The sequence below is a fragment of the Aspergillus karnatakaensis genome (assembly GCF_047715665.1).
Source record: "Aspergillus karnatakaensis strain CBS 102800 unplaced genomic scaffold BJY04scaffold_34, whole genome shotgun sequence".
NCBI classification, from domain to species: domain Eukaryota; kingdom Fungi; phylum Ascomycota; class Eurotiomycetes; order Eurotiales; family Aspergillaceae; genus Aspergillus; species Aspergillus karnatakaensis.
Window position 1 is genome coordinate 47,139 of NW_027395746.1, and position 12,739 is coordinate 59,877.

At 50.3% G+C, this 12,739-nt stretch overlaps 3 protein-coding genes across 3 annotated transcripts; 1 reads left to right on the top strand and 2 right to left on the bottom strand.

Moving 5' to 3' along the window:
- Positions 1–324: 324 nt before the first annotated feature.
- On the top strand, positions 325–1,784 carry BJY04DRAFT_192546 (uncharacterized protein). The gene has a single exon (XM_073711785.1). It carries the CDS (start codon positions 970–972, stop codon positions 1,357–1,359), a length of 390 nt encoding a protein of 129 aa, XP_073569666.1. The 5' UTR covers positions 325–969; the 3' UTR covers positions 1,360–1,784.
- A 165-nt stretch (positions 1,785–1,949) lies between these two features.
- BJY04DRAFT_219661 (CCCH zinc finger DNA binding protein) lies at positions 1,950–3,423 on the bottom strand (the record flags this gene model as incomplete). The annotated part of the gene is made up of 5 exons (XM_073716635.1): positions 1,950–2,647; positions 2,699–2,996; positions 3,055–3,102; positions 3,156–3,299; positions 3,346–3,423. 5 exons carry the CDS (start codon positions 3,421–3,423, stop codon positions 1,950–1,952), a joined length of 1,266 nt encoding a protein of 421 aa, XP_073569667.1.
- A 2,037-nt stretch (positions 3,424–5,460) lies between these two features.
- Positions 5,461–7,593, bottom strand: BJY04DRAFT_228783 (putative MFS peptide transporter). The gene is made up of 5 exons (XM_073718920.1): positions 7,565–7,593; positions 6,976–7,518; positions 6,669–6,928; positions 6,022–6,621; positions 5,461–5,974 (listed from the first exon to the last, which is right to left on the bottom strand). The coding sequence occupies exons 1-5, from the start codon at positions 7,566–7,568 to the stop codon at positions 5,555–5,557; spliced, it is 1,827 nt and encodes a 608-aa protein (XP_073569668.1). The 5' UTR covers positions 7,569–7,593; the 3' UTR covers positions 5,461–5,554.
- Positions 7,594–12,739: the final 5,146 nt, after the last annotated feature.

Consider the following 12,739-nt stretch of genomic DNA (forward strand, 5'->3'; position numbering starts at 1 on the left):
CAGTGAAGTATAAATAGCGATAGACTGCACAGTAAAAGTGAAAGCCGGTTGGTCCCTTCCAGCAATTCACCGGAAATGTACAGCCCATTTTATCAAGATATCCAATCAAGCCATCGCCGAAGTCTCTGCTAGTCTCCGCTTCTGCATCTTGGATGGGTGGTCGAGAACAGCGGACAAGATAGGAGGACACACGTAGGGCTGCGCTTAACTATGCCGGTGATTCAACACCATTGCAAAACAATCATTGGGGGTAATTTGTCTACGGTGATAGACGATCCCGACATAGCACAGGGCTTAGGAAACCAGTCCTTATACAACACTATATTAAGGAATCACGGCGGAATTCCCATTCTAGGACGATACACCGCGGCGGACCCCCACAAGTAGGACCTGCCAAGGACTACTGACGAAATCATTTCAGCCGCATCTTGTTAGGCCCCCTGTATCCTGGGGCCGAGTTCCATCTCCAGTTCTCCACCGTCCTTAATCGTGGCATGCAATTCAACACGTTTGAACATATAGTGTCTTCTTCAAGGCCCCCCGCACCAGTCAGCTCGAACTTGGCATAGAAGTATGAGCCTTGCGAACCTCAATAGGAAGACGTGGCAGGTCGACGGTAGTATACGACCTTGCAGGGCCGCGAAAACTTGCCATGTGCCAGGCTTGGGGCTATGGGCAGGTAGCATCCAACAGAGGAGCGCAAGTACATTGGTGGTCTCATGAAATAGTCCAAGATACAGCCTCAAGGTAATCCAGTAGGCGGCGATGAGCAATAACAATCGTTACATTGAGTCGTATAGAGACACGGTCATCGAAAGACATACTCTGCTCGATATCAGATATAAAAAGGGCGTCTGCAACCCTCCGATTCCAGTCCTTATCAACACAACCTCCTCATTTCCACTCCGTCTCTCAGCATATCCAAGCACATACCTACACGCATAAACCCCCTCCAAATAACAAATCAATATGCACCCTCTGCACATCATCAACATCCTCACCGGCCGCGGCATCCCAACCGAGCACACCCCTGCAGAGGTCGCTCCCCCAGGAACTACCCACGTAGTCCACGGCCCACACTTCTCCGTCGAATACATCTGCGAAACCACCGACGGCAGTCCCTACCTGCACCACGTGGACGAGCTAATCGATAACCTGTGGGCGACACCGCTGGGCACGAATATCTGCAACCAGTACGATTCGTGTGGTGGGACTATCAATGAGTATTCAGGGGAGGGCGGGGCGGTTATGGGTATCGGGTATGTTGTGTTCATGTTCATGTTCATAGTTGCACTTATTTCTGTTGGGCAGCAAGTATTTGGATGGACTAGGCTGTTAGGTGTTGAGGCGCTGACTTAGCAATGACTAGTGCTCTATCGATCCCGGTGGTCAGCCGTGTATTGGGGCTTGTGGCGGTATGCTGGAGCGCATGGCCGGCGGCTGGCTTGAGGCATTTCGGGATGTCTGTGTGTCGGATGACTCAAACGGCGATCAGCGCGCTGGGGGCATTATTAGGTTCTCTACTGGGCAGGAGATCAAACTGTATACTGCGGCACCTTGAGATGATATGTGGGGGTGATTAGGATTTAGTACGGAATGGGTGGCTCTTAAATGGTTGGAATTCGGTGGTGTGATTGTTTAGTCACGAGTAATGGAGTGCAGTGAATGTGGTGAGCAGGGAGAGGAGGGGCTTTTACTGCTGGGCTTGTGTTGGCTGCTTTTTGCCTTGCTCTTGCTTAGGTCGGTATTCAACATACTGTTACCAGTATGTAGTCTGTCGAGGGTTATATAATTTCATGATCTCATTCCTGAACATGCGGGCAACTTGTAGCAGGAGTAGTATAAAAGCGATTGTCAATGTGCGCATTCTAGATAGTCAAAAGCATGAAACATAGCGTGGCGGGTCAATGGTCAAACTCCAATCAGCAAAACCGGTAGATCTTGCTGCCCTATACAAACTGAGATTTGCAAACCTTGAAGGGGCCATAGATGTTATCATGGTGCATCTCGTCACTAAACTTGCACTCCTTCTTCATACAACCCTCTCCATACACACAGCGGTGTCCCGCGATACATTCTGGGTCGCGGCAATCAGGGCCCGCGGGACAGGGAGTTGAGCGAGCAATGTAAATCAAATCGATCAGCTGCTGCCCAGCAAGCCTTGGCCCGTGACCATGAGCGCAGTCTTGATGATGGCATGACGCTAGGATGTGATACTTATTGCATAGCTTACGCTGCTTTAATCCGTTGACGGCGTCCTTGAGTGATATCTTCAAGCGCTCGTCGATGCGCTGGTCTGCCGTATTGACGTACACTTTCAAAACCGGTTTGGCATTATTATCTGTCGGTTCTCTGGTGGTTTCAATAGACGCGGGAGGAGTAGTTTTTGCAGCCGATGCGTAGTTTCGCGCCGCAGAGAGTCTGGCTTCTGGTTTCAATTTTGCTGACCTGAAGACATGTGTAAATGCAGTGGTCTGCAATCCTGTTGCTAAATGCTTGAGCTCGGCGGCAAAGGGCGGGCCTTCAACTAGGGAGATTCGATCAGAGCATTGGTGCTGGCGGAGCAGGTGTGCGTAGCCATTGTCCGCAGATGCGCAGAGTACCACACGCTGACAGTGAATGTCTACCAAATCATATGTGAAAGCGGCTAAACAGCAAATTAGCTTGAAGGCTCGCGAAGCCCTTGTCAACAACAGACCTTTGACCTTAACGTCCGAGCATTCCTTTCCGCTGCCTACATCAATAAAATCGCACCACTCGTCCGCTTGGTTGAACCCATGTATAAACGCAGCTAGGCTCTGGTCGATTGCCAGAACACCTGCCTCAATATAGGCTCTTGTCAAGCCATGCACGTTTGCATAGACACGGATCTTAACATACGCAAGTGGAGAGATCTCTGGATTCACATTTCGAACATGTTTCTCCGCGGCCTGAATGAGCGCTCGCGCTGCTTCGTGGCCCCCTTCTTTTCCTTTACGCACCAGCTCTTCCTGGAACTAGACCAAGTGGTTAGAAGTGATAGTGAGAAAGCCATGGAAAGGACGCGACACTAACATTCATTCCATCGCCATCAACCAGCACCGAGATATAGCTTAATTTGCCCTGTAGTAGAGCACAAGTCAGAGAGGTCAGAGTACACAGCCAGCTAGATATACCACGCGCCGAGAGTTATCACTAAGCTCTACCTTAAGCTTGTCATTCTCCGTTCTGAAGGAGTTGATAATCCGCTTCTGGTCGCTCAGTTCGTCTCCACGGGTTTCGAGATCGGTTTCAAGTGCTTCAACGTAATCAAAGAGATCCTAACAATGTTAGCTGGCAGAACAACACATGGCAACGGCTACTGACGGCAATTATCTTATCTTTGTTGTCGTCAAGAGAACATAGGTTAGTGTATCGTTGAGCGACTGCTGCTATATCAACCATGGCGGAGGACGAGTATATCAACGAAAAGTCGATTCGAGTTGCTAATGAGGAAGCAGGCAGTAAAAGCAGAGTGCTTATGCCAGAGAAAACAACCTGGCGATGAGGTAGTTTATATAACCATCGACGCCACGGATGTAAAGCGTGGTGCGCCAGGCATACTCGTCTAAGCGCCCGCCTCGCCCCTTCCACAAATCACCGCAGTGCCCGCTGCGCCGCAACTTAGCTCGAGCTTTGATACCCTATCATTTTTTTTGTTGAGTTCAGACTGGCCACGGTTTTCAGATTCGTGGTGAGGCACAGAAAACATGGAGTGTAGTGGGGGAAGATCCGGCCATGGGTCAATCGACCAAGCATATCCAGGATGAATCCTAAGCAATTCCCATTACTTTTAGATTCTATGTTCTGTTCTATTCTTATAATAGAACCCTCCGATCAGGGAATTTGGTTAGATTATGGAACTTGATCTTTTGATATTCTTAATGTTCAGAGCCACAAACCCCTGGCTGTCATCTCATTCTCAATAATCAGAATTCAGCTGCAGGCTGCAAAAGGTGCCAGTACAGAATTACCCCTACGAGTCTACATATGCAAGCTGATCTAGCGAGCGGCCACAGCAAGCATGGTCTGTCTGTCTCTCTTTGTAACTGCAATTGCTAGTCTCTGTTCAGCAAACGGCTACTACTAGTTCTCTTAGCTTGAGCAAGCGGACAGAAAGAGTTGTTTGACATTAATAAAAAAAGCCAAGTAAGAGACAGTCAAAATGCTCAGGTAGGGAGGGAGAAAATTGGCGGTTTCTCCAGAGAGAGAGAGAGAGAGAGAACTTTGTGCAAGAATGGAGTGAGACGGACCGGCGTCGCCTGGCCCCTTCCTAAATAAATACCAACACAACCACACCGTACCGAGTCCAAACCAACCAACCACAACAACCATCATTTAATATCGCCAGCCTAGTTAGTTAGTTAGTTAGTACACAGAAAAACACCGACATTCCATCTCATCTCTCTAGGCATGGAAAGAAGAAAAAATAGATTGCAAAAAGAAACAGGCCCTAGCCGCGGATCGAACGCGGGACCTCTCGCATATGTACTTAGAGTTTAATCCCTAAGCGAGAATCATACCACCTATTTATTTAACTGGTTAGCAATGCTGAATGCGGAAGAGAAGAGATCGGGGGCACTAACTAGACCACCAGGGCTGCACGTTTTTATATGGGCTTTTAGAAAACAATATAAAGGTAAAATAATCTTTTTCTTGTAGTTTTTTTTCCGAAAGTCTAGAGTCAAGAAATGGCTGCGTTGGAAGGAGAAGTGTCCCAGCAAGCAGGGTCCTACAAATGTTAAAGAAGAGAAGGATCTTACTTGTGGTGCATTAGCTGACTCAGTTATTATTAGTGACATCATTGGATTTTAAGAGCTTCTGTTGCTATGTGATGTAATATATATTAGTAGGAGTGCTACGTGCCAGGGTGAGAATGTGCCTGTCTTTTCTGCACACGTAAATAGATATGTTGCATTAAATCTTGTTATATTATTCTAATAGAATAGTAGCGTATATATTACAACAGACTCTTATTTATTCGCATCTACAGCTTTCCCCACCGTACAACCCAAGTCACGAGAGCATGGATAATAAAGCCACAGTGCAGTATAATAAATAGCAAATTATCACAAACTACTTGTGGATAGACCTGCTTCACCCTCAAGATATGAAGTCTGTCCTACGTTTCATGCCGCGATTGCACCGGCCGCGGGAGTCGCATCGTGCCTGTTGGATTCTCCGACTTCGTTCGTCCGGTAGCTCACCGTTTAGAACGGGCGATATCAATCCCTCGTATAAGATGATTGCAGAGTCAGTATAGTAAGGGAGGGACAGAATGATTGATCGATCACCCATCAGCCTGAGGCTCCGTGAGGTCACGAGGTCACTGGTCGTGACTGCCTTAACAGGTCGACACGACTTACCAAAAGGTATATCGGATATTGACTGTAAAGGTAAATATGTTATATTCCTCGTAAAGTTGAGCCAACTAACAACACACCGCACTCCATCAAGAGTGTCGACACCATTCTCGCCAGAAGTAGCAACAGCTCCACCACGACAAATCACTCGAGAGCACACTCGCCATCGCTTCTCACTGCTTAGGAGTAATCCCAAACTCCTCATTCGCCGCAATAGCCGGAGGCTGATTGATACTCTTGTTCTGCGAATTCTCGGTGACCACGTTCTTAGTACCCTCAAGCTCAAGGTGGTAGTCGCCATTCTCACTCAGCACGTACTCCTCCTTGTCGATGTGGCGGAAGGTAAAGTAGAAGATGACGGTGAGAATACCACCCGCAATCGAGGGGCCTCCGAGATCCCAGGTAAGGTAGGGGTCCTTGATCACGGCGGAACAGGCGAGGCCAATAGCGTAGGCGACGGCGGTGTTGAACAGGTTGATGGCGGAGACCAGACCGCGCATGTTCTTGGGGGCGCGGGAGTAGGCAATACCGTAGGCGGGCACGTTGACGAAGAGTTCGGAGATACCACCGATAGCGTAGGGAATGGCAATCCACTAGTGTTTGTTAGTAGCTACCCCTCGAATCTGACCTGGGAACGTACCCAGATGGTAATGTCTGCAACCAGAGACACCCCGTTCTCGTCAACACAAGTGTCAGACGACCCGTACTTGCCGCAAGGTCCAAGCTTGTAGGCGTAGTAGTTGAGGACGGTGTAGCCGACACCAGCACAAGACGACAGCGCGAGACCGGTAGTAATACGAGCGACAGGTCCGTAGTGGATCTTCCACTTCCGCAGCAAGGGGTAGAGTCCGTAGTTGAGGATCTGCGAGAAGACGATGATACTCAAGGGGTTGAAGTTGGAAATGAGATCGTTCGGCACACCGTCGGTCTTCAGCATGGTGGACAAGAAACTGGCGGCATTACCCAGACCATTGTCGTTGATGTACTGGATGGGGAAGAAGCAGAAGATTCCGGTGGCCTGGAATGTGCGGCGGACGTCGTTGACGAACTCGTCGTTCCATCTATCGGGGACAGACAAGCCCTTTGCTGCCCTGACCGAGGGCTTAGCAATCTCCCAGAAGCCAGGGCGACCAATGCGGAGGATGCCTTTGCCGCTGAGGCAGAGCTTAAGAACACGGATAACGTTGGGAAGATCACTGCCACCAGGCGGGTGAAGGACAAGGCGGTTGCGGAGATACCACTGCTCAATATTAGCGATGATCATGCAAGGGCGCAGTGGATGCATACCAAGAGGGCAGGCAGCGGGAGATACAAGAACAGAGGCAGGATAAAAGCCAGCCACCACCCGACGTACTTCTCGGAGTAGGAAGTGGCGACTTGCATGAAACCACCAATGTTGATCAGCAGGTAGAACCAAAGCATACAACGCTCGGCAGTGGCCTCAGGATCGACAATGACCCTCTCGCCGGTCTTCAGCACCTTGGTCTTTGCCTTGGTCTGGGGCATCTGGTCGAGGAGGAGAGGAGACACGTTGGGCTTGAACATGGCTGCGACTGTCAGTGCTATCCTGGAAACTTCAACAGCGAGTTCTTACCAGCACCGACGGAAAGGATGTAGAGCGAAATGAAGTACGGCGCCTTAGCACCACCGTTGGCGAGCAAGGTAGGCGCGGTGGCACCAACCATGAGAACGTGAGCAACACCAAAGACAAGAACACCCCAGCAGATCATCTTGAAACGACCGGTGTGGGCATCAGACAGGTAACCGAAGATCATAGGCAAAGCATACGCCAACATGCTGAAGGACTGGTTGACAGCGTTGGCTTTGACGGTACCCATGCCCAGGGCACCAGGAGTCTGCTGGGTTCCGGGAGGAGGAGCACCATATCCATTGCCGCCGACAGGAAGGGGTCGGTTGACAAAGTTGGAGATCAGACCACTGACACCGTAGTAAGAGGCACGCTCGGAGAACTCGACGGCGCAAATGAGGTAGGCTACCATAGGGAGGGAGCCGGGGACCCGGCGCAGAGTCTCCAACTCCTCATCGGTCGGGGTGTTTTCGTCGAGCTCGCTGAGGGAGCGGTCGGTGTCTTCGACGGCAGGCAAGCCGACCTGCTTCTCGCTGATATCCTGGGAAGCTGCAACTGTCAGTAGTGGCCGAAGTAAACCTGGCGACGTGCATACCCATGACAGCCTGAAGACAGAACAAATGGAGACCGAACCGGGAACAGATCGTCGTCTGGCGAGACAGTGTTGGGGATGGTCGAGAAGAGCTTAAATATGTTAGTCCACTGGTTTGCCCCCTGGCGTGTTTGCGCATGGAATGGAGCTTATCGCGTGCTCCCCGCGATGTAACCAGACTCACCAGGAAGGTCCACAGGGTGGAGGCAATGATAACAGAGAGGGGCAAGATTCGCAAGATAGGAAGCAGCCATTTAGAGAGATTTCTGCGGAGTCCCGGGTTGAATCAAGCACGCTAAGCACGCTAAGCACCTCTTCCAAGGCCTACCATTGCTTGATTCATTAGTTATAGCCTTGGCCATGTCTTACTCGCTCAGGCTGCTCGGGTCTGCTGCTGCTTTGAGAAGTCTCTCCGTCTGTTGGCTGTTGGTTATCTGGAGCCTGCAGGTCTGTTGTCATGGAATAGCCTAAGATACGCACACGCTGCCTTTCCAGAATCCCCAATCGAAGGATCCTCCTAGCATGTAATAGAGTATTCTACACTGCCCATTGGACAAGACGTCCATCGCACTTCTCCGCAACGCTCAATCCTCCGCTTACCGGCGGCAAAGTGCATGTAACTCTATAATCATGCTACCCACATTTTAAGTCTATACTCTAATGTCTTATGCCTATATTCTGGCGCCCGAACGCTCTTATCACGCCAGCGTGATACCGCCATCGCGATTGCAAGTGCGACTGCGTTCCTGGTTCTGACAGCCGACGGAAAGCGCCACCGGTCCAGTCTCGCATGGTGCACTACCAGCACGAGCAATTAACAGTTGAGTCGTGGTAATTGGCCAATCCAGAGGGTTGCACTCGGTTACTCGCCAACATGACAGGTCAATGCCAGTTGATTCAGCAGCCCTGCATTGGGTCAGGAAGGATCCTGGACTAGAGACCGCCACAACGGCCAAATGAACAGGCTCGCCCCTGCTCTTTGACAGGTGGCTCTGACGCCTGAGACACCGTCTGGACACTTCATGGGATATCTCGCCATCGCTATCAGATTGCTATCTATTCTACCTCCCGGATACTGGCGGAAAGGCGTGATAGCACAGTCAGGATTACTGATCGTTCGTCCACCACACCACCTCATAATCTCGATGGCAATTTGGTAAGCGGGTAATCCAGTTGGTCCTTGCACTTGGAATCTCAGTAGCGCCCTGCTAACGCTAGCGGTTCAGTCCGCTTGGGAGCGAGGAGGTGATATGGCGCGCTTGTGATTGGAGGCCGAGGTTCATTGCGACAGAGCAGGTGGCCTTTCAAGTTATCTCGGCTCGTTTATTCTTGCTCTCATCGCACGCAGGAATTCTGGACGGTGTGTGAGCCTATCCTGCTGCGCTCCTGCGCTCCCGCGATTCCGAGCTTCGACCGACGAGCTTCCTGTTCGAATCGATCTAGGAAAACGTGTCAAGAGACTTTCCGGGCCCCAGCTCAGCCGGCTATCGTTGTACTTTCAGCCTACCTACTCAATTGCCGATGAGCCCGCCATCAACAGAGTCCTTATCGACAGATTAAGCCCGAAGTCTCAACAGAGGAATACTACAAGGGCCTTACTGTCAGTGCTTTTAGGGGCATGATAGAACTAAAAGTCTACACTGACCATCTCCTTCATCTCTCCTCTGTGGTGGTGCTTGATGAGTACACCAAGGACCTGACCTGCAGGTGCAGTTGCCTACTCCAGATTTTCCTTCAGAGACCATGCGTTTCTTGACAGGGGCCTTGAGCGACGATTCGTACCGGAGTCAGTCCAATACAGTGGTATGCGGTTTGCACATTTGAGACCAAGGTGCAATCGTCATCAGGAGTCAAGTCGCCTAATTTGAAATACCAAAATGCTTCCTCATGTCGGTGCCTCTTGAAAACCCACCTAGAGTCGCATAGCTACCTCTCGCTATTCGTTTGTCGTTTAACGCTCACATCCAGTCCATTTATGCGAGGATGATCAGGAACCAGGCTCACAGACCACCTGATTTCCTTTTCTTGGAACGGTCACGGACTGAATGACACTGATCACAATACACCGTTTCACTCTGTGACCGCACAGGGTTTCATGGCGTCGCTCCTACGCGCACAGAGGCGAGGCCAGAATGCCAGTCAAGGAAACACGTTCGTGTCCATACCAAAGCTATTTCTGCAAAATCTGACGATCGTTCTGAGCTAGATACCTGAGCCCTGAAGTTCAGACCGAAAACCGGAACAAACAACGGTATGGCCGTCGACTGCCCCGCCAAAGAGATATCAGGATTGGTAGCAGGTCGGAATGGTTCTTCGAAGAGCGCGAGTGAGCTCCTGCGCTGACAAGCATGCTCTTTGTGCGAATCTTTGTGCGAGTTATCATGGCCGAGATTCAGTATAAGAAATGCCTCTTCGGAGCCCTGCGCGGTATACTGATTCGGCAGATAATGTCCAACAGAATGGAGTCTCGTGGGTCCAAGACGCACTGGAGGCTCTCGACAATAATGAGAATGCATTGGGGACCCGTGTCGTGAACTGGAAGACAGTTCGCGACCAGGCGATGTGGTCCTGTCAGTAGACGAAAGACCAGCGTCGATTTGACGGGAAAGGAGAGTTTGATATGACGAAAGCGCCGACGTATAATTTGATGGATCGGAAGGAGATGATTGCGAGAGAATGGTGGTAGCGATAATGGTAAGTGCGACTAACTTAAATATCTCCAAACCGTCTTTGGCGCACCTTCTCCTCTGCCGACTCTTCTGGATAAGGCTGTAAGAACTTGTCGATTTCGTCGACCCAGAAGGAGTGCTGGGGGTTGACCTGGTGGCCATGAATCATCGTGTGCCTTGATAAGCTCTTGAACCTCGAGATCAAGCCCAGGGTCAAAGTCCATCCCGCGTCGTAAGTGCCGATAAAATTCTTTAGCTGTCCTGAAAGGGCCGAATCGATCGTAGATTTTGTTCCGGTACGCGACAGTCATAAAGTAATCCGCCATCAACATTAGCGATGGCGGCGCCCGGTGGAGGTTGAATGGCGCGCATCTCCAGAACCATCTGTTGCAACTGTGAGAGAAGGTCTGCTTTTGACTGTTCACGTCGTGACACTGGAGCAAGCTAGAAGAACACGGCAATCAAAGCCAGATATTAAGGACAAGTCATGTTGAAGTGATGGAAGACTCAACTTCCTCAGGCCCAGGGGCAGCCTGCACGTGACATAAACTCATCCGCTTCGGGGTTAGTGCTGCGGCACTTCTTGACACAGGGGGGGGTCACGTGCAGCCAAGAGGGGGGTCTCCTGCCCCATTAGGAATCAGCCCTCCGGCAGACTCTTCTACCATAACACGAAGGACGTATAGCTTGTTGCTGGTAATAAAGCTGATTTACTATAGAAACCTCTCGAATAGATCCCCTCTAGTACATAGCAGATGTGTTTTCAAATATCGAACACTCTGCGCTCCGGAAATGATTTTCAAGACGCATGCAATGTTCGACGGAGATCATTTAGAATCTACAGTTCCTGCTCCTCTATCCATTGGAATGAATCTTAGTATGTAGATCCAATCTCTCTCAAGAATAGGTAAACCGTACATGGCATGCTTCTCAATGTAGCTCGTTACCTCGATTCCGCGACTGTCCCTTGGCGTTTCGGCGTCGGTGTTGGCGTCGCTGTCGCCGTCGTGGGAGTAGGGACTCTGACCTGACTGGTCTGACGCGGCCTATCATGCTTCACTAGGCGCGGCGCTTGGTCTTGCTTTTGTCGCTCAGCCGCCTTGTTCTCGTGATGTTTCCTGGCGAAGCTATTGGCGAACCCCAGGGCGATACACATACTGATCCGAGAAGGGTTTCAGGCGATGGAAAGAAGGATCTCAAGATCTCTGCACGTTTGGGTCGGGAAATTCAAGGATGCGATCGGTAGCAGGACGAGAGATAGAGTATCAGGAAGATCATGGTAGCTTCCCGCCGTGAAGTTAGTTAATATAACAGCTGACCGGCTCAGCTGCTCCTCAAGATCTACATGTACTTTACTACTAAGGGTATGCTCATCGCTAAGTGCCGATCATGGAGGCTTGACCTTCAGCTGAACGGGGGCTGTGGCCTGAATGCTTCAGCCTCAGTGATCGACACTTCATAGCCACCAATATTGAGTATCGGGGCGCACTATTGGCCATGGGCTGTGCAGCTCTAGTAACTTTGTATCGTGGCACGAATCGCTGTAGGTTTCCATTTGATAGGGAAGTAGCCACCAGCTTACATGCGCAAGAGCTGAACTGCAGTTCAGTATTTTCGGTGAACCGGTGGGATAATAAACTTCACTGATTTAGATTGAAATACACCACCCCCTCGAAAAAGCAACACACACACACAATACTGTCCCTTAAGGCATCATAACTTTACTCAACCAAGGGCATATTAAATGACTTCAGCTCGCCAACTCAATCCCTATACGACTGAGAATGCGGAGCCTGCTGAAACGTACAATCCGCGAACCGCGTCTCGAGATACTTCGGAAACACGTACTCGAAGAACTGGAGAAGATAGTACTCGCGTATCGGGTCTTTGCCGTTCACGTAGCAGTTTAATTGCTCTGAGTTCCCTAGTCGAAGGCGAGGTTTAGCTGAAAGGACCGAGACAACTCGGGGGTGAAGGAGGCGTTGCTGCTTCGTTCGGCGGGACATGGTACAAGCACATAGGGTATACGCTCCAGTGCTTTGGCCGACGATGGGCGCCCCCTTTAAGGAGATAGACAGTACCGGGGTCAATTAAAATAACAATATGGGCAATGATGCTATTATTTCCCGTATATGCTGGATGAAGGGTTCTCTCCATTTGCCCAGCTCCACGCGGAGAGGAGCTGTGTGGGTTGTGTAGAAGCATCGCGGTCTCGTTGCTGTTTAGTGCATTTTTAAACCTGGGAAGATAACCAGTAGTCGGAGTCGGACAGCAGCCTGACTGTGGATAACATCTTCGCCGTGATAATTACCAAGGCGGCGAGTGCGTGGTCATGCATCTGAGGGTTAGCTTTGTGCATAACACTAGCTGGTATTGAGGATGAACCGCAGCCCATTCCCATACGATGGCTTTGTTGAGGTAAATGAATCAGAAGGCCTGATCATATATACAATTGTTCTTTTGCCTCAAGGGGTTTTAGCAGGCTTGTGCTCATTGAACATGATCAAGA